The sequence below is a fragment of the Vidua chalybeata genome, chromosome 5 (assembly GCF_026979565.1).
Source record: "Vidua chalybeata isolate OUT-0048 chromosome 5, bVidCha1 merged haplotype, whole genome shotgun sequence".
Lineage (NCBI taxonomy): Eukaryota > Metazoa > Chordata > Aves > Passeriformes > Viduidae > Vidua > Vidua chalybeata.
In genome coordinates this window covers 22285162-22310634 of record NC_071534.1, presented here as the reverse complement: position 1 = coordinate 22310634, position 25473 = coordinate 22285162, and the positions used below count along the sequence as shown (strand labels likewise).

Sequence of the window (25473 nt, the reverse complement as noted above, 5' to 3'; positions counted from 1 at the left end):
CGACTGGACACCATGCTCAATAACCTCATCTAATTAGTCCTGTTTTGAGCTAGTGTCTGAACTAGATGATATGATTCTATAATTACATAGCAATTCACTGAGATTTGTAGATCTGTTCCCACTGTCAGTGTCCAGTTACAAAGGGACAAATTGTGAAATTCTTACAAAGGATAAGGTCTCACTTCATACACAAAGTTTTGCTAACACTAATGAAGATAAATTGAATTATGCAAGAACTGGCTTTTAATATTAAGAAAATGTATTGTCTACAACTCTAGTGAAAAGGACCAGTCACTCCTTCTCATCAGGCTGCAGCAAGTTTTCCAAAGCATCAATAATAATTAGCTACACTCACTGTAATTAAAAACAAGATATTTGCTTTGTGAAAAATGCTTAAGAAGTTTTTAGCAAAACATTAAAAATAGTGATGAAAAGCCATGCTTCTAATGTTATAACATCTACTGCCTATAAGACAACAGAAGGAAGACTACATTTGTCTCTTATTGTTCTTTAAAATAAAGGACATCAGCAGTGGCTGTGAGGGTCCTCCTCACCCTCCAGTTGATAGCAAACATCAGTGCAAATAACCAGATGACCCTAATGAAAAAAAAAACATATCAAATGTTTTTTAACCCACCTTAAATTCAGGTAGGTATATTCAGGTACAGTACTCTGGGACTTGTTTTCAGCAGGGCAGGAGGCAAGAGTGGCTTTGTGCCTCCTGAACTTTAGTTAACTTTAGGGTAGGAATGGGCTCTGATGCAGGTTCATACAACTCTCTAAAAGACTGAGCAACACTTACCACAGAGACACTCTGCCAATGAGCCTTCTTAGAGAGTGGTCAGAGTAATGGGGACTCAGGCCCTCAATGCTCCTAAGCCCTGCTGGGGGTAGTAGTGCTGTCCTTGCCACGTCCCCATGCTGGCACCCCAAATGGCTGGTGGACCCTTTACAACCTACAACTACTAGGAGTGAGGGGCTCATTTTGGGTTCAGAGATTGCATGTTATACCTAATGTATAGTGAAAGCTTTACTATTGACAACATTTAGATCTACCCACCACTGGAAAATGCACAAATTCAGTGGCCTGAAACAGAAGCAATATTCTATAAGAGGAAATTTGGCTTCTCACCTGATTCATTTTTATTACAGGTCCAGTCAGGCTAGTGTGGGCAAAATTAAGAAGAAGAAATTCTTTCCCTAGCTTATCTTCAAAAATGACAAATAAAAATACATTTGAAAGTAATAATAAAATGCACTTCAGAAGCATCTTTCTCAAGGAACTCAGTTTGTTTGCAATTTCCCTTTAATTAGCTGTTGTGTCTCTCAAGGGAGCTATTATTCATATGTACTAAAAGGCAAAAAACCCTGCAAAAAACTTGTAAAAACTCTTACAATCACTCAGCTGTCTGACACTGGGATCTGCCTGCCTTTGTTCCTCTTCTAGTATCTTCCCCTCAAAATCTGGTTTCTGCTGTTTTCCATTCTGACTTACTGTCCATCTTTATTTTCTTCTTTACTTGATCCTTCAGCCTATGGGCTCCTCTTATTCTCATCTATCCCTATTTTCCTGGATCAAACCCCAGATTTTTTCTTATTCACTTTTCTAAACATTTGACTTTTCACCCTTTCATTCTCTTTCTTTTCTTCTCATTGACAGCTCACCTTTTTCCCTCAGCAGTCTTCTTACCTCTGTTCGCCTCAGAGGCACCTTCTGTACCCTCCCACCTGCTTCTCTCTGCCATCACCCCCTTGTTCCTTGTCCCTTACTCCCTGCATCCCACAGAACTGATTTTCTACTTTCTCCTGCCTGTGGCAGCAGGGGAAGCACAAAGGCAGAGGGAGGTGATGAAGTTAGAGATGTTATCCTAAGCCCAAAGATGCAAATGTGCTCTGCACTTCCTCAGTTTGGGCCATTTTCTGGTCATGGCTTGACTCTGTCAGGACAAGACTCAAGCCAGTCTCAGCTCTGCTGCCACACTGCATTCAGTGAAAAGGGAACCCTAGCCCAGTGTTTGAAAGGGAGGAAACACTTGCTCTATGCCAGCCCCTGATCCATATGGCTGAACGACGAGGATTGAAGTCCAGCACAGAGTAAACCTGTCCAGATGTCACCAAATGGAAAGAAAACCTCCCATAACAAAGTCTTTAAAGCTGGGCACTCCCTTTTATAGTTTCAGTCTTGCTTCCCCACCAACTGTGCTTAGGAACTGGCTGCAGTTGATACCACTGATTACTGGAATCACTGTTCTCTGTAAAGCATAAGACAGAAAATTCTCCACCAATGACTTCTGCTGTGAGGGAAAAAGCACATTTGCTGATTAGTGCCTGATGTGTATGAGCTTGTAGCTTGATGAGGAAAATGGAGAGCTAACACCAAAGTGACAAGCAAAATGATCAGAGCAGAGCTTGACAGAGAAAATGTCAGTCAAAAAAAAATTATTTTGGTTTAAATTGCAGCTGAACAATGCAAAATATACATGGCAAAGAGGTGTCCATGTTTCTTGCAATTAATGAAATTGAAGAGTTTGTTTGTTTGTTTGTTTGTTTGTTTGTTTTTTCCTCTATGTTAAGTACCTGGGATGAACCTTAACTTTAGGAATGAAATATGCTAAACCTCATTTCAGCTGGCAGGACTCAGTTCTCAGAAGTAACTGTTCTCTGGATGGAAGAACTGTCCTGGGCTTATTCTCTGTCTTAATGTCACTGTCATTAGTGTCTTTCTCCCTTTACTTAAAGATGTGGTTTGGACAAGACTCTGCTAAACATTGCCAAGCCTACACTGAGTGATCTAAGTAGTGGCATTGTGATTTTTTTAATTCCCCTTTTAAATTCCGGGGTTTTTTTCTATTTGGTTGATGTGATTTAAGATAATTCCTGAAATGGAGCTTAAGCGTGATTTTGTATTCACTCCAACTACTTAAGATGTTCAATCCAGCTGTGAATTCTGTCTGAACCCAGGCAGACTGTATAACATTTTGAGTCTCTGATGAAGAAAAAACCTCAACAGTCTTAGAGATATCTCCTCTTACTGAAAAGAAAAAGAAAAGCAGATAATATAGAGTTTCAAAACAGAAAGAGTATGGCAGATGATATCCCCAAGACAGACCAATAATTGTTCACGATAAGTTCAGAAGAATTTCTTTTGTCTCTGAAGGGCTCAGCTACCTTTCCTAGGCACTGAAACCATCAACTTAAGTCAGGGAAAACAAGACTGGAGTGCAGCAGGGAGAACTGGAACCTGAAGTAAAAAAAAAAGTAAAAGAGGATTTACTGGAAAAACTGAAGGCACAAGTTATGCACACTGTTTGAAGATTCATTTGTGGAAATTCATACTGATTTCATGCTGATTCAAATATTTAACTTTGAAAAAGGCTCTTCAATTCCCAACAACTTTTAATTAAAACTGGCACAACTACAAATGAGTTCTAGAATCACCAGGATCTTTCTGATACTAATCTCCTCCTATGGTCATATGTAGTCAGGTGCTGTGACTATAAGACTTGGGAAATCAAATTTTTCTGGAATAGTAATTTCCTGGAATGGCTGAATTACATCTTGGTCAAATATTCATTAGGATTTGAATAAACTCATATCCATTTATAACCATTATGATTTGCTAACTTTTCCCACAGATGCCTGTAATGAATCCTTGGTTCACTGCACATATATTCCTAAGGAAAAAGAAAGTTTTGAAGAACAGGAGAACACATTGTTGTGTCAAAAGCTCTAGGTGAGCAGCACCATTACCTCTTAAACTTATAATGACAGGCTGTGATCATTCTAAGTCCTCTTTTCTTGTTAAAAAGTCCAGTGACCAAAACTTAAGAAAAGACTGCTCACATTTTTCTTTAATGAAATTATAATAGATTAAAAATTGTCATAAATTCTGGAATTCTAACCCATCTTGATGGGTTAGAGCTAACATGAAGAAACACTGATGTGGGCTACTTGTTTGAAAGTCTCTGCTTCTACTCATGATGTGCATTTAGGGAGAAAGGGGCTGTAAACCCAGCCCTACTTGAAGTGTGAAAAAAATTTGTTGTAAGACAGCTGAGAACAAGCACAACTGCAGGTAACCACAAAACCAGCAAGACCTAAGTGAAATCTAAAACGCTCTGAGCTTTGATTCAAACTACAGACACCCTTCTAGTCTCATTTATTTGATGACATGCTGCTGCAGTGTGTGCTACGTAGTGTCACTTTTTCCTGCCCCTCTCATGAAGGTATATGGAAAACTATAGGGACAGTGGTCCTGTGCAGAGTTTGAACTCCAGCACTTCTGTTTATGATGCTCAGACTTTGCACGGCAGCAACATTCAGAGGGTTTTGAGTAAACGACTGGACTTGATTCTCCAACACCAATACAGGCTGAAACAGATGCCTTCAAGATCATCAATGAATTGATCATTGTGATCTGGAAAGGTGTTTCAGCTACAGAAAGGAGGAGCATCATGGGTCACAAGAGACAATATTATTATATTTCATCTCCAAGATTTAGACCAACCAGTTGAAAGTATCCTGGAGCTCCTATGAAAAAGAAGGTAACTAATATTCTTTTTCTCATGGTGAAACAAGCACTGTCAGGCTGACACAAGTTCTATTGTATCCTGATGTAGGGATAATTAATGCTTCTTTCTGATTTTTTCTTGGTTACCTCTTCAAAAGTAATGAGATAATCAACTTCTGTTTGCTTATAGTCAACTTGGCTCTGGTACTGGCTGTCTGCAGGGAAAAAAAGCAAAGCAGTCTTCTGTGACTGTATGCACTTAGATACAGGCACAAATGCAATTGCTTTTGCGATTGGAAACATGTTGTCTAAACTTTTCGTGTGGTCAATACATATAGATTGTGAAATCATTTGTGAATTTGCTGCTTTCTGCCAGGAACTGGGATTGAGAGAACAGAGTGATAACACTGCCCTGATTGCCTTTTTATCGTTAGGATCATTTAAGTCCTTGCATGGCTGACATAATTGATTCACTTGCAATCTAATGAAAAGATATCTGGGGACACACTGAACTATTTTATAACACAGAGGTTAGGAACACTGGGCATCACAGAGTAGCATTTTTATATATTACAATTTATTCTTGAATAGTTACTCAACCTCCCACATGGAAAAAAGGGTTCTCTGCACTTGCCTATTAAATCTATTCACTTCTACAATGTGTGGTGTGTGTTTCCTTCCCGTGTGGAACAAAACAGTGTGCATACTTGTGGCAGACCAGTATATGCTAGTTTATGCTAATCTCTAAGATTTTTAAAGACCAGGAAGATTACTGTGTGATTTGTTCAGCCCCAGCACTGAACATTATCTTCTAGCTCCTTTTACTTATTAGATTCCCTGCAAAGATGTAATGGGTGGTTGAATTTGGCAGAATAGCAAACACTTCTACACAGCCAGTGATCTGTAGGACACATCTGCCTGCATTTAAACTGACTGCAGGAGGTGATGTAGCCATCAGCCTCAGCTGCACTGGGCCTGCTGCTGTGTAACTCTTGAGCAATCTGGGCAGGTTTGAAGAGGAAAAAAACTGCTGAGGGCAGAGTTAAGTTTTTCTCAAACTGCAGTTCTTATAGCTGCACCACAGTCAGGTGCTATTCACCAATCTTCTTGTAATGAACCAATATTAAAAATGCTTCATTTTCATTACACCAACTGAAGTGACAAAATTAGCATTGCATATACTCTGAGTCTCAGAGATGATAAAGCAAACGATGAAGTTTTAAACTCACTGATACTGAACATATGTAGAGAAACAATTTAAAAAACATATTTCAAGAGAAAAAGATTAGTATGTTAAAGAAATGAAGGAAATGAGTGATTCCAGTTTAAAAAAAAAAAATCACCGTAACAATATAAAGTATTTGGAAAAGTTTACAGCCTTTCAAAATAGCCAACCTTTTGAAAAGTAGGGAAACTCCAAGATGACAAAGCTTCAGTTTGCAATGCAGATTCTGAATTCATCATCTTATAGTAAATATTGCCATATTCTAAATAATTTAATAGTATCTTAATTTCTTGCATCATATTCATGATTATTATTTCCTATTGTTTATAATCTCCAGGAGTCAGAAATCAGGAATCTTTGCAAAAAGAGAAGTCAGGCTACCAATAGCAGAGATACCATTACCTTGAAGAGGAATGAAAGAAGACTGATCTGACAGATGGCTACCACTTATTCTTTATAACTGTTTCAAAGACTGAGAGCAAATCTAGCATTCAGAGGAGTAGAGAATGACTTAAGTGTAGTATGGTAGTTAGGAAGAGTTACCATGGGGTGGACATGTAAGTATGAATCTTGCACTAAAAAGAATCCAGTTTCCTTGTCTCCTCCAAGCTTTTGCAAATGCGTGAGCACACAGAAAATATCCATAGAAAACATTAGATACTGTTTGTTCTTAAAAGGTCTGTACAAATAAAAGTACTCACCTCAGAAATAAAACAACTCAGTAGAGAAATGTTTAGATTAAAAGTACTGTCAAGGTAATACAATCAGGTAATTTTATCAGCTTGAAAATTAGGTTTTCCTTGGGAAAAAAAACAAACAAACAAAAGACATACTGTTTATTTTAGTTTTAGATAATCCATGTTTTGATTTAATATTTTCTTGTTCCAGAATGATTTCTAAGGAATCCACAGTGGTCTTTAGGACAGAAGAGAGAGATTTCTCATGGACTTGATTCAGGAGGATGTACCAGTAAACAATCATTATTCTTTGAAAGAACAGACATTACTTCTGCCTCTGAGACTTTCTCAGATGAAATATACTGAATATGTCAGAGGCAAGGACTCAAAAATCTCATTTGCCTTTTTGTTGCTAACCACTGTGATGATGTTTACTAGTACCATTTGTGTCACCAGTTTTCATAAAGACTCTCTTAGCATTGTTATAGTTAGCAAAATTTATTGGAAACTTTGACTACAAACACCATTGTGGAAAGTGGCATTTCTGAGAGGTCTTGTATGCTCTTTAACCACAAAGGAAAGCTTAGTTTGCTTGTACCTGCTGCTTGCTTCATTCTGCTGCTCTGTTAAGTCTGAGGATTTATTCTAGTTCTCAACATAGCCAATACATTTATCATGGGCCACTGTGCAGCAGACTGGGGCTTCAGTACACTTTTCTTGTCTTGCCCTTTTCTATGTGGAATCCATGCTGAGAAAAACTTTTTTAGATTCCTTTTGCCACTCCTGGCACACCAACTCTGTGATGTTCATTCTATCATTCTTTGCCTAGAGCTGCTAAGAAGTTCAGGCTGAAATCTGAGAGGGACTTTGACTACTTTAAATTATGATAAACTGAATGTCATGAATCCCTCTTACAAGTGGTATTAGTATAACCCAAATCTATGTGAAATGGCAAACATAAGGTGTTAGTCTTCCTTGCTGACTATCCATCTTGCTAATATTTGTAATTTTCTTACAAGCAAGTCATACTCACCTCTTTGGAGGTAGTGATGTTAAAGGCCCCTGATCTGTAGTGAGCAGTGAAGCAGACTTAAGAAAATAATTGGAGGCTCCCAGATATATCATGGAATCACCCTGGTTTGGGAGAGCAAATGGAGCTGGCACAAAGGGAGGGTCTGTGTGATTTCCTACTGGACAGACTGTGCCCTGCAAAAAGTCATTATCAAATATTTCTAGCTGAAACATTTTTATCTGTCAGAATGCATCAGCAGTGGTTGAACAGAAAGAATTTTTCACATTCCTATTCATATTGAGAAAAGTTTGATATTAAAGAAACCTTGAATTAAGCAAGTAAGTTGGTGTCATGCCCTAAAAATCAGCAAATTATGGCTCTTTTGAAAAAATACAGGTATCAAAGAAAATCTGGGTGCCAAAGTTTTCAAAGTTTTAATTTGAGCATTCAAGTGAGTATTCTGAACAGCAGCCCCAAGGCACACACAAAAAATAATTCTCTGGACTATAGTTTTCTTTCCCTTGTAGCAAAGACACCTTTTTAAATTTAATGCTTAAGGTGACATTTCAAGAAAATCTTCAGGCACTCTTGAAAAGCACTGGAAGTTACTTTGGACAGAGACACAAAAGAGCCTTTTATATCATCTAACACTTAGCCCTGACCCAGCTTCCAATCCTCCCAGACCTGTTTTGGGTGCTGCACAGGTAGGGGACCCTGGTTCAGGTATACTAAGAAAATAACTATTAAAATGTGAGAGGGGATGAAGCCATGAAATTAAAGAAGAGTAATACAGACAGTATTTACTGTAGTTACTGACACTGTGAAGGTTAGTAGCTGAAAGATTGAACAGGAAAAACACTGGCATGGAAAGGTATAAAACCTTAAGAAAAAAAGCTGGAAGTTGGAAGAAGACAACTTATAACCATCAAGAACCAGCCTGTTCCAATGAGCACTGAATAACTTCCTTAACTGACTTAGAAAAGTCATCCTGTGTCCCATTGGGATGTCCATGTGTTAAAGCTTAGCCTGTGAATTCAATATAGTGACAGTAGCTGATAAGTAGTTCTTTTAAGCTGTATATATCCTGCTTGCAAAGTTTTTTGTGTGTGGTAAGAGTTCCTTGAACAAAATCAGCTCTGGCCCATCTTTCTTAACTGAAGTCTGTTCTGAGAGCCATGGGAATGCTCTGAATTATAAGGACTATTGAAACTGCTGGAAAAACTGGGTGTTGTTGAGATAACTCCTGCAACAAAGGTGAAAAGTAGATAAGAATTGTTATGTACTGCACAAGGACTGTCTGAGAGGAGCCTTCTTTTTGGGTGTGACCTGTACTTATACAAGATGCTGAATCATCTCAAAACAAACAGCTTTGGACTGCAATCACATTGGGAACCATCACAGATTATGTATCACTGCTAACAGGTGAAGACCAAGCAGCACTACAAGAGCTATGCATCTCAAGAACACTTTTAAGCTGTTTGTAAAGCACCTCTGAAGGTACTTTCAGGTTATTATTATTTCATATATTATTTCATATTATTATTTCATATTATTATTTCAGATATTGTCTCCTATTATTATTTCATATTATTTCAGGTTTCAACTCTGAAATAATTTAATTATAAATAATAGCTTTGGTTAATTAACAAATGCATGTTTCCAAAATAACTATTGACCAAATTTCCCAAAATGTCTTATTGCTTTTCTAAGTAAATATTTGAGAGGCTGAGTAAGACTGTAGTGAAAGAAAATTCATCAACTCAAAAGATAAGCAGAAAAATCTTAGAAACCACACTGATATTAAAGACAAATTACCTTCAAATCCAAGTTAATGTGTGATTTGAAGACTGCTGGAGAACTAACTAGGAAATAGTCTACTTGTGCAAAGTTGTCAATCTGGCTTAAAACTAGAAGAATGATGGACAAAATCAAAACAGATGTTAATTACAAAACCACATCATAAACAATTATTGCTTAGTTAAAGTAAAGGCATTTTATAAATGATAAATCTGAAGAAGAATGCTGGGAGATGGAAGAAGAAAAAGACAGAAAATATTCTAAGGGAAAGAGTGAGAGTATTCCCTTTGGAAAAGCCACTGATTCCTCCTGGTTTAGGCCTTGTTCTCCTGCTGTTCACAACTGAATATGCTTTGCAGATATCTCTCCCATGCAGTGAAAAATCTAGGGCAGAGTCGCCATTTTTGCTATGTGTTTGCACAAGAGAACTAAACTCTCCAATATGATTAGTGAAATACCGGTAAATAGGACTAAATCCTTTGGAAATTGATGTTAGCACATTTTTCTGCCTATCAGTGTTGAAGAAAAGGGACTTTTTCACATAGAGAGTGCTTCATTATCAATATGATCAAAGACTTTTTCTGAAAGGTGCTGGATGCAGCCTTAGTCTGGTTGTTACTTTTGATTGGACTGTGCGGTCTATTTATACTGTACAAAAATTAGATGGGTTCAAAGAGAAATGGGGAATTCACACAGAGATTATAAACTTCTCAATATGAATAGGAATGTGAATATGACAGGATAGCTTGGTGTGCCCTTGAACCTTCAGCGTTTAATTATGTGCTGTGTAAGAAAATTATCTCAATGACCATGATTTTCAGTAATATGTGCCACTTCTTGGCACATGGCAGGTATAGGTCATTTTAGGAAAAATAAATGTCTACTTTGCTTATGAATAACAAAGCAGATAATTGAAGTATCCACAATGAAAAGTGAAGAATGGGAACAAACTCTATGACTTGAATTATATTACTTACAGGAATTGAATTAATTTGATTTGAGAAAAAAAACCAAATATTCTCAATCTTCACAGGAAAAACCCTAACAAGAACAATAATAAAAAGCTGTGGCATTGATTAAAGTAGTGAAAATCTTGTATTTATATACTTTTTGAACATAGATAACTATTTCTTCAAGATAGACACAGGAATTGTTACTGGTGGAAAATAAACAAGCTCTCTGTGACACAGTCTGCCTGCAGCATCTTGCTACCTCACTGAACACAAGTCTTATGTCCACACACCAAAAGCATAAAGGATCAGCAGGAAAATGCTCATCTCCAAAATCTAAAGAAATAACACAGATCAATTACAACAGACTGAAAGATTGCATGGGACTTCCTATGGGTACAGAAGAAATCTGAATATTGTATATAAGATGCATGCAAGAAATTTCTAGGGTGCAGTATGGAATATGTTAAGATACAGAACAATGACTGTATTTTTCTTCCTTCCCTTTTTTGTACCATGAACACGGAAATAGTTTGGCATCTAATAAGAAAGGCTACAGTTTGAGCACTATGAAAATTACTTAACAAAAAACTGCTATCACCAACTCACCCTTATGCTTTCTAAGCAGAGCACCCATCAACTGGATTTTGTACTTGATATTTAGACATAGCTATATGAAAAGAGAGACAAGTCAGAAATGTAGGGCCTGTGTTTTAACTTCTCCCTTTGCTAACTGAAACCATCTTTGCAAACTTACATTTTCATCCAGTTTGGTATGAATGGGCTTATCAAGATAACCAGATAGAAAGCTGTAGATCCAGCAGGAGGAAAGGAAAGGGACACAGTGGGTTTCTTACCATGTATTGACATATTTGAAATACAAAATCTGTCAGACTGGAACGTTAATGCCATTTATATTAACAAGAAGCAATTATAGCAATATGGTACACTGAACAGTTGACTGTTTTTATTAATTTGAGAGTCTCAGACAAATCTAGGGGGTCGGAGTCTCAGAAGAGCTATATAGAAGGCAATCTGCAAAGTTGTGTTAGTTTATAAATGATGCTCAATTAGCCACTTTTTATCTAAGAGTAAGAAAAAAAATTCTAGAAAATCATAGTAAGAACTGTAAGCATTGTTTCATATTCTCTATTGAAAGCTTTACTTGTAAATTGTAGGTCAGCTTGTCAAAAAGCTTAATCAATCTAGATCCCTTTTATACCTGCAACTTTCCATTTGCAACTTTGTATTCTCTAATATGGTTAAATGTCAATGCTTTCATGTGCAGTAGTTATAGTCAGCTCATTTGCTGGCACATGCAGGAAGAAATGTAAATTAACTGCACTTCACACACTCAGCAAAGGAGTCTGGTTTTGAAAATAGATCATTAAAAATCTCATTTCAGAGTCTTCAGTAGCTTTAATCATATCCTGTAGCTGGATCCTTAGAAATCAAAATTTGATAAGTGTCCTTTGTGGTACAAATGGTGCTACTTCCCACAGAGTAATTAGAAAGTTTGCTGATCCTAGATCAGAAAGTTTGCTGTACACACCTAGATCCTCCACTTGCCTTGACTTTTACACTATCAATGCTCAGCTGGTAACTGTATAGCAACGTGGACAAGTGGCCTGTGTTATCCCGTGACACTTCGAAGATAACTGCAATAAACAGTCCTGAGATGGACACAGCAATTTCTCCTTGGTCTTTGCTGCTTGGGGAAAAAAAGCCAAACTCAGTCAAGAAAACATCTGCTGTAAGGGAACAATTTAAGAAATAGCCTGTAAATCAAATTTGAAAGGACTTCTTGTTTGTATTATCTAGAATGAAGAATGGGTTTCCAAGGGATTAAAGTATTTTAGGGATGTGCCTGGTATTCAAAAATAGATTATATGCAAACGTTTCCAGGACATGAATTTTCAGTGTGGTGCAGAATTTGACACGTTTACAAAAATGTCACAATTTCACAGAAATACAGGACATTCCAGTTTTTCATGACAGATCAACCTGAAGGTCTCTGGGACTGCAACAACAGAAGCCAGATAGCTCATAAATATATAACTCAAGTTTTATCAACTTTTTAATTGTTCCACTTTGCTCTTTACTGTAAGAAAATTTTCAGTATCTCCTTTAGATCTTTACATTACTCCATTTTTTTTTTGTCCAGCCCCAAACCCATTCATTCTCCTTTCTGTAAAACTCCCTACTTACTAAGATATCAACAGAAATCTCTTTAAACCTGAATTACAGCAAATTTAGGTATTAGGACTAAAAGCATCACTTTTCACCCTTTCATCTTGATTACTTGGGTTGTCTTTTCTCAGGCATTACTACAGTGGTGGCACAATATTATAATGAAAGAGCCCTGTCCAAGAGAAAGTTCAAACCATGAGTCTGTCCACTTTCCTCTTAATTTTTTTTAGGCAAAGCAAAATTCCTGGAAAAAGAAGCTGTAATCCTAAAAGGTTAATTTTTACCCTAGACTGCCCCTAACCAAACCAGTGTCTAGTACTGCAAGTCACAAAGTCCCTCCTATCACCATTACCATTTTAAACTGCCCCTTTTCAGCTCACGTATCCTTTTCTTCACAACAGTGATGTAACAGAAGAAAAACCAGAGAGGCTGGAGGCACAGTGACAGCAGTTTCCAGCCACCAGTTTCACTGAGACAGAATGCAGAACTGCATGTCCATGCTCCTTTGGAATCAGGATGTGCTGTGCTGTGAAATTTTGCAGCCTGCTGATCCATCTTGCTGTGCTATCTGGCTCACAACAGAGCAATGCCTACTGTTACCAGCTTCTCCATTGACCTAAACTGTAGAGATTAGTACCTTTCAAACTTTTCTGATATCCCAGAAGTTTTAGCCCTCCCCACTCCCAAGAAAAGCTATACTATTTAATATTATTTTATTAAAATTCTATTGCAAAAAAATGCTGATATAAGTGGAAAAATCAGTGTGTAATCATGCCATTACAATCTTACACTGCACAGGCTAAATCAGTTTTCCATAGCAACCCAAATTCTGGAGTTTCTGAAGTTCTGAATATTTGGCATTGTGACAGTGCCCTTCCTTTAGTAGGAGCTCTTTGGAAGGCAATATACACTGTACCAGCAGTGATAAGCAGTGATAGATAATTAGCTATATAATCAACCTTCCAGCTATACTGTACAAAGAAAGTAACAAATGTGGCCACTGTAAACTCTGTGGTCCTGAATATTCATGCAATGACAAACTGAGGATGCTAACAGATGTCTGAACTGATACTTCCCAAAGAGACCTGTGAGGTAAAATATTTTTTAAAAACCCACAAAACAACATTAGTTGTCAGGGGATGTTTCCTTTTTAAGAAGTTTATTCAAATAGATTATTGTTGGATTGTAGTTAAATGATAAAGTATATCTGACCTGAAAAATAATTTCCCAGTATATTTCTTAATTTCATTTGCAATCCTTCTCCCAGAGCCCTCCTACCTGCATTCTGTACAATATTTACAGGAGCCATGTGTGTATTCTCCAGTCTGCACTGATTGTAGCAGAAGCCTGTGCCACTGACAGATAAATGCCAATGCCAGGAATAAATAAAGCAAAAGTTTCTGGGAAATCTACAGCATTAATTCTGAGCCTACAGAATACAGAAAGGGGCATTATTAGACTGCATGTCAAAAGACTAAGAAGAACCTCTGATCACTGAAAACCCTTCTGCTATAAAAGGCAAAGTCTATGCTTCAGTAAAAGCATTTCTTAGAAATAATTGACCCATGAATATTTTAGGAAAGAAAGACATTTGTACCACTACACCTTGTAGCATCCTTGGCAAAAGAATCCTTGATATCTGGCCAGGGTGTTTTTTTTTTTTTTTTTTTTTGGTGTGTGGGTGGTTTTTTGTTTTGTTTTGTTTTTGTTTTAATTTTTTTTTTGGTAACAAAAACCTTTCCTTGGGAGAAGAATGATCTCTTTAAAGAGAAATCTTCTTGCCAGGCAAAGAATAAATCCATGTTTAATCTCAGATGCGACATCTATAAATAAATCCAGGTTGTCCAAATGCTAGCATTTGCTGAAGACAACCAAAGCTTTTTTTTTTTCTCATTCTGCTTCCTTGCCTAAGTAAAGAGCTCTGGAGAGGATCCATTTTTCTAAATTAAATCTTACTTGAATATTTCCCTGCCAAAACAAATATTTCTGAAATTCAAGGATATTGTTTTACAAATTGATGTGTTGAACTGAGCTGTACATTGTAAAGATATCACATGTCATCTTCTTATGCAATCTAATTCCTCATTGTTCCCTGCTATCTGGCAGAGATCTCTGAAACAATTGCCCTTAATCTGCTTTTCCTGGGGCAGAAGGCACCAGCTACTTTCAGTTAAAATGACTATAACTTTCCAATAACATCTCAGGCATGCCTGATACCTTTAGGTATCTTGTTTGCTGTGAGCAAAATCAGATTATATACTGGGAAGATGGCAAATTTCAAGAACTATGGTTGGGGGAATGAATTGGGGTTTTGAAAATCATGCAATAATTTAGATTGAAATAGGACTTCAGGAGATTTTTCTGGTTCAACCTTCTACTCAAAGAGGAAACAACTCAGAGATTCTGCCCAACTGAGTCTTAAACTCATCCAAGAATGCAAACTCCCCAACATTTTCAGCCCTTGTTCTGGTGCTCCCTAGAATGTTTTCCTAACTGCAGTACTTTTCTTGATGTGACTTATGCCTTTTGCTCATCATTGTTTCAGTGTGTACCCTTGGAAGAAATTGGCTCTGTGTTCTCTTGGGTTTTTTTGGGGAAAAAAAAAAAACTATTGGAAGGTAGGATTGAAGGCTGTAGAAAGACCTGCTTTTATATTAGTATCTGTATTTGGAGAACTTGTAGGAAACTCTATAAAAACATTTTTCTACTGGCTGTTCCTGGTACAAAGACTTTACAGTAAACACTTGTTGATCCCCATCCAGTTAAAATGGTAATTTAACATGTAAATTCATCAAAAAATATTCTGTAAAAAGTATCTTCCTGCCACATTAGCCAAGATACACCAGCCCCTGCACACATTTTTATCTTATCCCTTTTTTGGCTTTTTTTTCATCAAACACAAACAGATTATTTTCACTGCTACAAGTCCTTCATAGTAGCAGATTGTTAATAACACCAATTCTGCCCTCTTTCACCCTCATTTCCCCTGCTGTATCATAGCCATGCTCACACCTGTCTTGCCCCAAACTCTGATACAAACCAGCTGAAAAAAAACCCAGCCAAGGTGCTCCTTCAGAAGCTTTATAAAGCTCATCTCTGAGTGTAGCAGAACAAGTACTTTTAAAACCCATCAGAAGCAGAGTTAGACGAACCACTAAAACTTTACACTGAACAAAACAGTGGCTGCGTAATTATTGCAATGTGGTAATAAAAAGCTGTTTCATCATAAAACTTTGAAAATTATTTCCTTTGTTTACCTTGAAATGACATAGTTGATCTTAACAACTGAGAAACTCTCCTGCCCACTCCAGCTTGGGAAAGTCTTTCAATACTGCTTGCTTCAGGAGCTCTATCCCAATCCTCCTGCCTACAAGGGGACATAGGAAAGCATGTGCCCTGCAGATTGGATTCAGGCACCTGAAGGCCCGGATATACTGCTGAATAATTTAATCCTAATTTTTAACATAGTTCTTTCAACACTCTGATTCTATGATCCTTACCTAGATCACTTTCCAACTACAAATATTCCCATCTATAACTCCTCTTAGGCTCACATATAAGTCATTTAATATAAAATCAAGGCAATCTGTTAGGATCATTTTGTCCCTGAGTTGTATTTCATATCAGGTCAGGTCAGGTTTCTGAAACTCTTATACTCCCTTCACTCGTAATGTGGGTGACCTTGGGAAACACTTGATCATCACCTTTACCTCAGATTGACTCACATCTGTTGGATGAAAAAGCAAGTTATGAAGTAGCAAGGCAGCTTCTCTATGTAGTGGTTACTTATAGAAAAAGTGTGACATATGCATCTGAGGTGCTGGTATGTCAAAGGCAGAAACTGTCTGAATTGTTGCTTGTGTACAAGAAGTTGTTTGAGTTTTGAAGACAATCCTCTAAAATGACTTCACGTTTCTTTTACAGTACATGTTTTACCACTGCACCTTAAGCTTTACAGCCTGCTTCAGATATCTGACTTATTTCTTTACCTTCTTTCCTGCTTTAAGGAATCTCTACTTTCTGGAATGTTTCAATGCTATTTGTGCATTGATAATATACACAGACCCTATTGTCAACAAACAGAGCATCTTTTAATTTCAAATTCCTTGCACCTTCCTTCTTTTTGCTCACCTTCAATTAAGACATAACTAAAACTTTAATACTGAATGATGTCCTGCTTTCCAATGTTTGTAACACAAGTGTCTTTAGCTTTTGACCTCACAATTGCTGAATAAAAAAAACCCTGGGCTTTTTTCATCGCTGGGTTCCATAGTATTAGAAAAGCAAAGAACTGAACTTTGTGATAATGTAACACTGGAATATCTTTTTATAAAATGCATGTTTTGTGAAGGAGAAGTAAGTTATGATTCCCTGGGAATTTCTGTCTCCAAAGCAAATATGGGCTCTTACTGAAATAAATTAAAGCTCTCTTATGACTGTCAGTGAAGGCAGCCAGTGATCTCAGGTGGAATTTCTCTCAAGGTTCTTGTAGGCAGGCAAGAAGCATGAAGGCAGGATCTATTGCCTCAGCCTTCAATTCTCACATTCTCACAATTCTCAAATTCTCACCAAGCTCTTCAAATATGAGAAATCCCTTTGGGAGGGGCACTGTTAATCTGCTTTTACTACTAATGCAGGGGTGTGCCAACTTAGTCTGTTCATTCAGCACTTGGAAGCCATGCTGACTGTCACAAGAACTCCTGTGCTCACACTAAGAAACACCAGGCTGAATTCTCATTTCTAAAGGCATCAGAAATCCCTAGAAAGCAAGGGAGATCACTACTGTTTTGGATGATTGATGTTTGCCCTGCACTTTTCAACTCCTCAGAAGCCTTTAAAACAATGCTCATACAGCCAAATAAGTGGACCTGATCCGTACTTTCATCTCAGTGTCATAAACCCTTTTATTTTTCACCTCACAAGTCCATTGTTTACCTGTCAGTATGTTCAGTACATAAATGACAATTAATCCTTAGCATGACCCAGTTTTTGTTGAATTTGTGCTTTGTTAAACTTCATTACTAATATTAATTCTGCAAACAACTGAAATTCTATTACATGTCCTCCACACCCATGGAGTAAGCCTTAGGTAAGAGACAGTGAAAATTAGCATGAATAGAAAGAGTATGGAAAACATAGTGTAGAAATTTTCTGTTAAGGGGCAGAATTATGGCAATCACTACATTTTTTTTAAAGAATAGCACATGCAGGTGCTGTCCCATGCCAAATGCAGGAGTGAGGCTCAAGGTGTGCAGCTATGTGGCTGTTCCAAAATTGTAAGCTTTTTTTCCAGTTTTGTCTGATTATCTTCAGCTAAATGTTGCACTATAAGTCAGGTTGCTGACACTTTAAGAAGAAATTGTATGACCATCTAATCCTGGTTCTAATAAAGTATATAGGTATGAAGAATGTAGCAGAAACTACTGGACTGTAAGAGAATGCAGTCATCAATAAAACATAAATTCACACCTGGGATGCACACAAAAGAAAGGAAATAAATGAGGGAAGAGACAAAGTGTGTTCCTGGTTTAAGGTGACAAAAGGAATATATTCTCTTTCAGTATTTAAGAAGCTTGTTCCTTCATTGCACATCTATTAAGAAACAGTATTCTGTACATAGAGTATTTATGATAAATTAACATTTGGCAATGTTAGACATAACACAGTCCAGCCCCTTCTGAGTAATCCTCACTTTAAGACAGGATTATCCTCAAGCCTTAAGGACAGCCAAGACAGCAGGAAAAAATACCATGTGTTTAGATCTTTGTCACAGATCTGTTAACAACATGTATGATACACGTTTTCATAAATTATGCATACCATAAGCTGCAAAAAATCTGTATCCATGACTTCCCTCAATGAAATTTGGAGAAGGATGGACAGGAAAGAGAACTCTAGTAAATTATTTTATTGCACAAAGCCATCATTGTGGGAGCCAACACAGATTTCTGATTTCTTGGATATCACTTTGGCAGGCATTAGCTGTTGGTGAGACTGAATGGTTCTGCTCCACTACTCTACCCTTTCCCCATACCCATGTCTTGGCTATTGTAATTTACCATCTGTCCTACCACCTGCAGAGTGAGCATGACAAAGCAATCCAAGTCAAGCAGGAGCAGGTTTGTCTTCCTCTGTAACACCACCTTCTTTTTACACAGGGCCTCCTAGGATACACTGGCTTTGAGAGTTCCAAAGTTTTTCAACTTAATCTGCTGGTATAATAAAATAAGGTAGGTCAGACACTGCTACATGAGATTGACTAAATGAGATTACATGAGAAGGGAATGCACGGGTAAATTCAAAGCATGTGTGAGAATTACATGGTGATCACAAAGGAACAGAGAAGGGTTTCCTGGCATGAGAATGCAGTGGTTGAGTTGAGTGCAAAGCAGGCTCTGAGCCACTGTGTGGTGGACATAACCACATAAAACAGATTCACAAAAGCTGAGACAAATTGTTTCTTTCTGTGACACATCCCTACTACAAAAGTAAGGTTTCTTTGTTCAAAATTCTTGTACTGATCCTGATTTTCACTACCAATGACAGCTACTGCTCAATTCCTAGAAATAACAATACTGTTTCTCAAGACAACTTCAAGTCTTCCCAGTGCTGCACTAGAAAATTGTTTATTAGGGACCTATAATAACTTTACACTGGGCTTACCACAGAGGGAAGTCACACATCCTTTTCTATCATGTCTGATTGTGATCAGACATGCCTATGTATAAAACCATGCTAGTTAATTAGTAGCAACAGGTTTTGCTAGTTTCCCAGTAATTTGGAGTCTATAGAGTCATTCCTGAATTTCTAACAAGCATCATATTGTCTTGGACAATCTTTTCCATAATCTGCTAGAAAACACATAAATGCACTTAAGCACAAACCCTCCCCTCCACCAAAAAACCCCACACCCCACGACCCTTTGTTAGTCTTACTTCTGTATTGAACTTAATATTATCAGGTCAGACTATAAATGGTTACAAATCTATGTTCTACCTAGCACCTCATAAAAAACTGGTCTTTGATAGATTCCCCACTATAAGACAGACAAAATGCATTATCACTATTGGTAATAGACCTGATATTGGTTCTTCGAGGAATCCTTACAAAGTTATCCCAGGACACTATGAAAGAAAATGTAGCCTCAGGGAAAAAACATTTTAAGAACATAATCCACGTTGTGACAAATTTTGAAAATGTACCCTTTAATTGGTCCATCTCTAGTTCTTATGCCTTTTTGGTTTTCTCTATTTTAAGCAACTCAACATAAATACTTTAAGGTAGCAACACTGTATTATGCACAACAGCCTCCTGAAGTCATATACCCTACATGTTTTCTAAAAAAGTGTCCTAGCTTTTCCTGCAAACTAGAGACTTTCAATCCTGTTTAATAAGGGTAATAATAATTAAAAATCAAGGTAAACTCAGAAAGATTTTTCTATTATTAAAGGACATGGATATTTACTAAATATTTATCTAGCAGGATTGCTAGAAACTTTGATGCAGATGAGATATCTCATTCCCATAGCATTTCATTCACAATGAGGAACAGAAAACAGCAAACTTGGTCATTACTGTGCTTTGGAGTTGATTAGTTCTTTGGATCTTAAATGTATGTTGGGTAAAAAACTGAACTGCCATGGGAATAAAAGACGTAACATTTCATACTGCTTCTTCACACCAGTAAGCTGTACTTCTGCACTCCAAAGCTGATACTTTTGGTTTCATTCCCAAGCCCCTCTCAACTCTGGGATTGATTGTCCAAGGTCAGTCAGATGACTGAGACAGACAGAGCTAAGCAGAAGGAACTTGTCCGCTTCCTGATAGTCTAAATGAGAGCTGCCAATTGCACTGCTGAGGACAACAGATGTCAGACAAATTGCTCTGATTTTTATCTTCTGTAACTGAGCAGGCACAGACCAATATCTGTATGTAAATAATTCTTTTAATTCTTTTGTCTTCACAAAGATTAAAGTATGTTCAAGTACTTGAAATAGAGAAAAAGATTTAAAACTCCTTTGTTTCAGTTTGTGTACCTGTCTCACCCTAATGAAGTACTCTACTTACCACACTGTAGATACCATGTCTGGTTTCTCTTTTGTGAACAGTCTGCAAAAACTTTTAATAGAAATCGCAATAGAGATTACAGATGAAATTTGCCTAAGAACTCAGTGAGCTTCTGATGTAGAAGAAGTCAGCATACTTCTCTTGTACAGGTTTACACACTATCTTAAACTGATTATCCTTAGAATAGAGTATATCTGAAAAGGAATTTTGTCATTGTCTTATCTTGGTCCTATACAAGATTCTCCAGTCTACAACCCACAGAGCCATTTCTTTCACTTTCAAGCATTTAGAACCTCACTAGTTAACAAACACAAGATAAACAGTTCTCAAACGTGATAGCAAATATAGAGTCTACCCAACCTGAAGTCCAGAAAGAGCACTCTAGTTTCCCAAATATCTCTGCTATTATCACAGAACTGGGACTGGATTTTTCAGTTTCTTCTTTGCCCGTTTCTAAGTTACTCTGCAGTATACTCAAGAACTGGTGTGGTTTCTGCAGCTCACTCAACAATGTCAAATCAAAAAGGATTCAATAGCCTCAGGGTTTTAACCCTTCCTACACACTGATACTCCATATGGAAGATCACCTCTTGAGGGAAAAGGAATATAAAGTTTATATGATTGATAGAAGAGATATATTGGCAGGAATGCTTAAATTTAACAGCAAATGACACAGGAGTTTGCTAAATGACATAAAAGCAGATGAACCTTCTTTCCAACTACTGGGAATACCCACAGAATAAGAAAAACTCCAGTAAGTTCCTGTTCATGGTTTCCTGCAATCTATGTAGAAAGAAATGCTATCCACTTCCCAGCTTGTGAGGCAGCTATCAATCTTACTCAGTGAAATCTTCAAACGGAAACCACAGGAGGAAATGGCTGCCCCTACCCCACAAGTTGTATCTGTGACTATGTCTGGGACACTCCCCAATTTTTCAGCAGCTTTGCAAAAAGCTTTGTGTTACCACAGCTTTTCCTAAGAGTGGCTTTACAACTGATGCCCTTCATAAAGGCTTTCAAGGCCTTCGAGCAGGGTTGCCAGAGAACTATTAATCTATGCCAGGCTGCAAAATAAATAGCATAGCTGCAATGCCTACACAGAATCTGTTAACAATGGATAACAATGTTGGGAGGCAGTTGTCTGATGAGCTGATGGAAAAAAAAAAACATTGTCACTGTTTGGATCCATTGAGTCAATGTTGCTGAGGTCTGTAACTGCCCTATCCTAGCACCTGAGCCAGGACTATGAGGCTCATTTTTACCAAAGTCCATTTAGCAAAACAAAAATCAGTGTCCTTGTTCTGGCTCTGCCCTGCATGCTGCCCTCACAGCTAAGAACTGAGGGGTGGTTCCCAAGAGATAGGGAAAGAGTGTTTCTCTGAAACAGAAACACTGAGATGGTGAACAAGAATGCAGCAGGCCTTATTTGTCTGGAAGCTGCCCGATTCAGACTCAAGTCCATCATCTGCATAGCTGTGTTCTAAGCTTTCTTCTCAGCTTTTCTGCTCATCGTTTGGCTCATTCACCAGCCTCTTATACAACCATTCCCTTCCTTTCATGGAGCTGAAAGTAGCATGAAGCACTCTCAGCCTAGGCAGCCACTTCCCTGGGTTCACACAAATTGCAGTCTTGTCAGATTCCCAAGAGGTAGATGCAGTGATGTCCCTGAGAAAAAAATAAGCCTCTTTTTACCACCCAGAGAAATGTGATTGTAGTCTGCTAATGAAAAGATACCAAATTCTGACTTTAGTGTGCCACTTCAAATACTTTTGCTCAGCACACAACTCCCAGCAATTTGAAATTGTTAAAAATATGCAAATACAAGAAAAACCACTAAAAGTGCCTGAAGCAATCTGGCAAACTCCAGGAAAACTGATTTCCACACAATCAAGGTTTTAATCAGAAACAGAGAAAATATGAGAGCCACATGGGCAAACTCAGGTGCTGTTTAAGGGTCATCTGCAGACGGCCAACCTGAGATGGTGTAATGAAGAGTTCCACTCACTGTATAGAGCATTAGCATAAAGGGCTCTAAAATATCTTCTAGCAGTAAAGCTGGCCACCAGCAAGCTGCAAGAATTTAGGAGGTTGTCTCCACTAGCCTTCATTTGAATCTCCTCCACTGGCAGACTTCAATGGCACTTCAGACTTTGGCACTTCATCTCCTGGTGATACTCCAGCCTTCATACCCATCTCTTTCTCATCCCACACTTTATCACATCTTTCAGTGTGATTCTTGTCATTCAAAATATAAGCATCGTAAGTTAATATATACACATGTGTATTTATTTATACATATTATAAAATACGTTCTTTGTAGTGACAAATACATGAAGAGAAATAACATAAAAGGTCCACTGGCTCACAGCTTTATTACCACACTCATCTTTCAGGAAAAAAAAATTCCATGACGTATGTAACTGAACCAAAGAGACCTTTACATTTAATAGTTCTCCTCTGCCATGGGACTCGGTCAACAGGGCCACAGCTTTAAATTTCAAATTACTCAAGAGCACCCACAAGGGCTATCAGTAGGGTTTTACAGCTTTGGTGAAAGAGGTTCTATTGCTTGTGTTTCATCCTGACCATGAGGAAAAGAAACATCCTCAATAAAGTACTTTGAGTAGAGAAACCACATGGTCTTCAACAATCATTCCAAGCTACTGACATAGAGCCTTCTTTTGTCACCATACTGTGTATTATCTTAATGAAAGAGACTTAAAAATAATTCACGCTTTCTGATGAGTGAACTACACTGAAAGTCAAAATTCCTCTGTACACAACCACTTTTTCAAGCCTCTGAGCACAAAAGTTTCCTGTACTATTTTGACAAGTGCCCTTCCCCGCCATTGAAAGTCTCCTGCCTGCAGACTGAGACAAAATTAAAATGGGGGAGAAAACCTGTAACTCATCAAATAACAGCCCCTTCTTCTAGAATGATGCGTGAAGAAAAAATAATGATGGTCTTGAGTAATTTGAAATTTGCCAGACTTGAAAGCTGAGGAAAATGTTTTAGCCTTTCATCCTAATTGTTTCCTAGGAGGTTTTCCTGCTGTGTGGAAAATGTGTCTAAACCTTACATTGAGTGGAAAACATGTCTAAATCTTACATTATAGCATGACTTATAAAGTTCAAAGGAAAAATTCACAGAATGGCAGCAAAAAAGCTCACTTGTAACTTGGTCTAGCTGGTTACCTAATAATGACTATTAGTCAGCTCCTGAGAAACTGAACCACTTCACGTCACACAGTCGCTTCAGCTTGCGCAATCTACAAACAAGGTGGTTCTGCTGTTAGCACCACGTCTGCGGCCGTGGACATTCCTCATGCTAGGGAAGCTTCCTCCACCCTTCCAAAAGAGCACGGACTAAGATGCCATAGAGCCAGCACGATAACAGGAGGTGGCTGTGACACGGATAACTCTGAAGAATGAAACAGAATAGGACATCCACGGCCAAAGGAAAATGGTAATGATGTTGAGGCAGCAGCATGACACACTTTGGATTCAACCCTCCTTGAGAGAGCAAAGAATTTCTGAAAGGCACAGTGCTCCTAACATGTTCTCCTTTCTACTTCTCTGCCAGTTCCACTCCCATCCCCCTCTGTGGCGGCAACCCACTCTTCTGGGTTTATTCAGAATGTGTCCCCATTTGATGACTGTGTAAGCACTCCTTCAAAAAGGGCAGTGGCAAAGGGCGCAGCTTCTCAGGAAATCACGTGTTGTGGAAGAGCTGGTAAGTTACACCAAGCTGACTGTAATTAGCTCTTCCCTCGTCCAGTGAGTGGTGTTCCAGCTAAACGGTGTTCCAGCTAAGCAGCCTCTTTCCATTCATCACCTCCAGTACAAGCCTCTCCTTTCCACTGAGGAATTTATTGGCATGTTGAAACCAGAGGATGGCTGCCCTTCAGCTTGAGACCTCTCTCACAGCCAACTCTAAAAGGAATTGGATGAGATTGATTGGATGGCCATGTTCAGATGCATTAAGGAGAGTTCACCTGCAGCCCAGAATAGTTTTTTGAAGTTTCAAGTCTCCTTTTTCCTGTTGGGCCCCTAGGTTCTGAACGAAGACAGGAAGACTGTTCCTACAGGGTTAAGCAATGTGAATAGGGCCCTAATAAGCAGTTGTACTTGATGGTAGGTGTGTAAGCTAGGTCTTGTGATTTCACAAGTATTATTTTACCTAGAAAGTTTTCTTGTGTTATTTGTATGGAGAAATGTGATGCAAGCCATGTTTTATTGTTAGAAAGAAAACCAAGATGATCTGAGAATATGCATTGTTCTAAGTTACCTCTGAATTTACTGCTTTTGAAAATTTTGAAAATTCGATGGAATTCATTAAACAAAGTGAGAACTTGAAAAAAAAAAAAATTGCCTTTTATATTATTCACCCAGTCAACATTATACTCCTGCCAAGTGTGCATTTCCAGGTAAAAGACGTGAGGAAGGCTTTTTTCCCAAGTATTACAAGTGAAGGGGAACTAAAGCCAGTAAAATTCAGTTTGTACCATTTCATACTTTTGTCGAGATTATTTGCTCACAGGTGTTGCAGCACTACCTCTGAAGTGACAACTAAGCAGTCCGGTCTAGAAAAATCGGGTTCCTTCATAAAACTAAACACTCTCGGGGGCAGTATCCTCCTTCAGCCTTCCCCTTTGCGCACTTCCACCCTCACCCACCGTTTAACACCCAGCCAGGCCATCCCTTGTAGTTTTCGCTACAGAACATCGCCTGGCCCGACGTCACACCGAGGAAGAGGAGGGCAGCGGCCCAACCACCCTCGCCACGCGGCGTCAGGCAGCCCGGGCGCAGGAATTACTGCCGCCAGCGGCTGATCCATGGCAGGGTAGGAGGCTAAGCAGGACTGGAGCCGTTGTGAGGCGCGGCAGCAGCGGCGGGGCCGCACTCGCAGCGGCGGAGCCACACACGCACCAGCGGCCGAGCGGAGCCGCACTCGCAGCGGCGGCGGCTCCCGCACCGCCCGCGGGGACGCGCGCGCAGCCGAGCGCCCAATCATCGATCGTGGCCGGGCCACAGCGCGGCACGCA

At 38.5% G+C, this 25473-nt stretch overlaps 1 protein-coding gene across 1 annotated transcript; it reads right to left on the bottom strand.

Annotated features, from left to right (window-relative positions):
• Positions 1–525: 525 nt before the first annotated feature.
• Positions 526–25442, bottom strand: LOC128787948 (BPI fold-containing family C protein-like). Its single transcript, XM_053942557.1, is given in 20 exon segments — positions 526–597; positions 1133–1209; positions 2228–2317; positions 3195–3241; positions 4658–4721; positions 5336–5519; positions 6446–6484; positions 7440–7492; positions 7495–7618; positions 9240–9331; positions 10781–10841; positions 10929–10993; positions 11725–11879; positions 13662–13790; positions 15619–15684; positions 15686–15728; positions 17730–17732; positions 18026–18061; positions 18064–18136; positions 25245–25442. Coding segments are annotated over 20 exon segments (1671 nt in total).
• Positions 25443–25473: the final 31 nt, after the last annotated feature.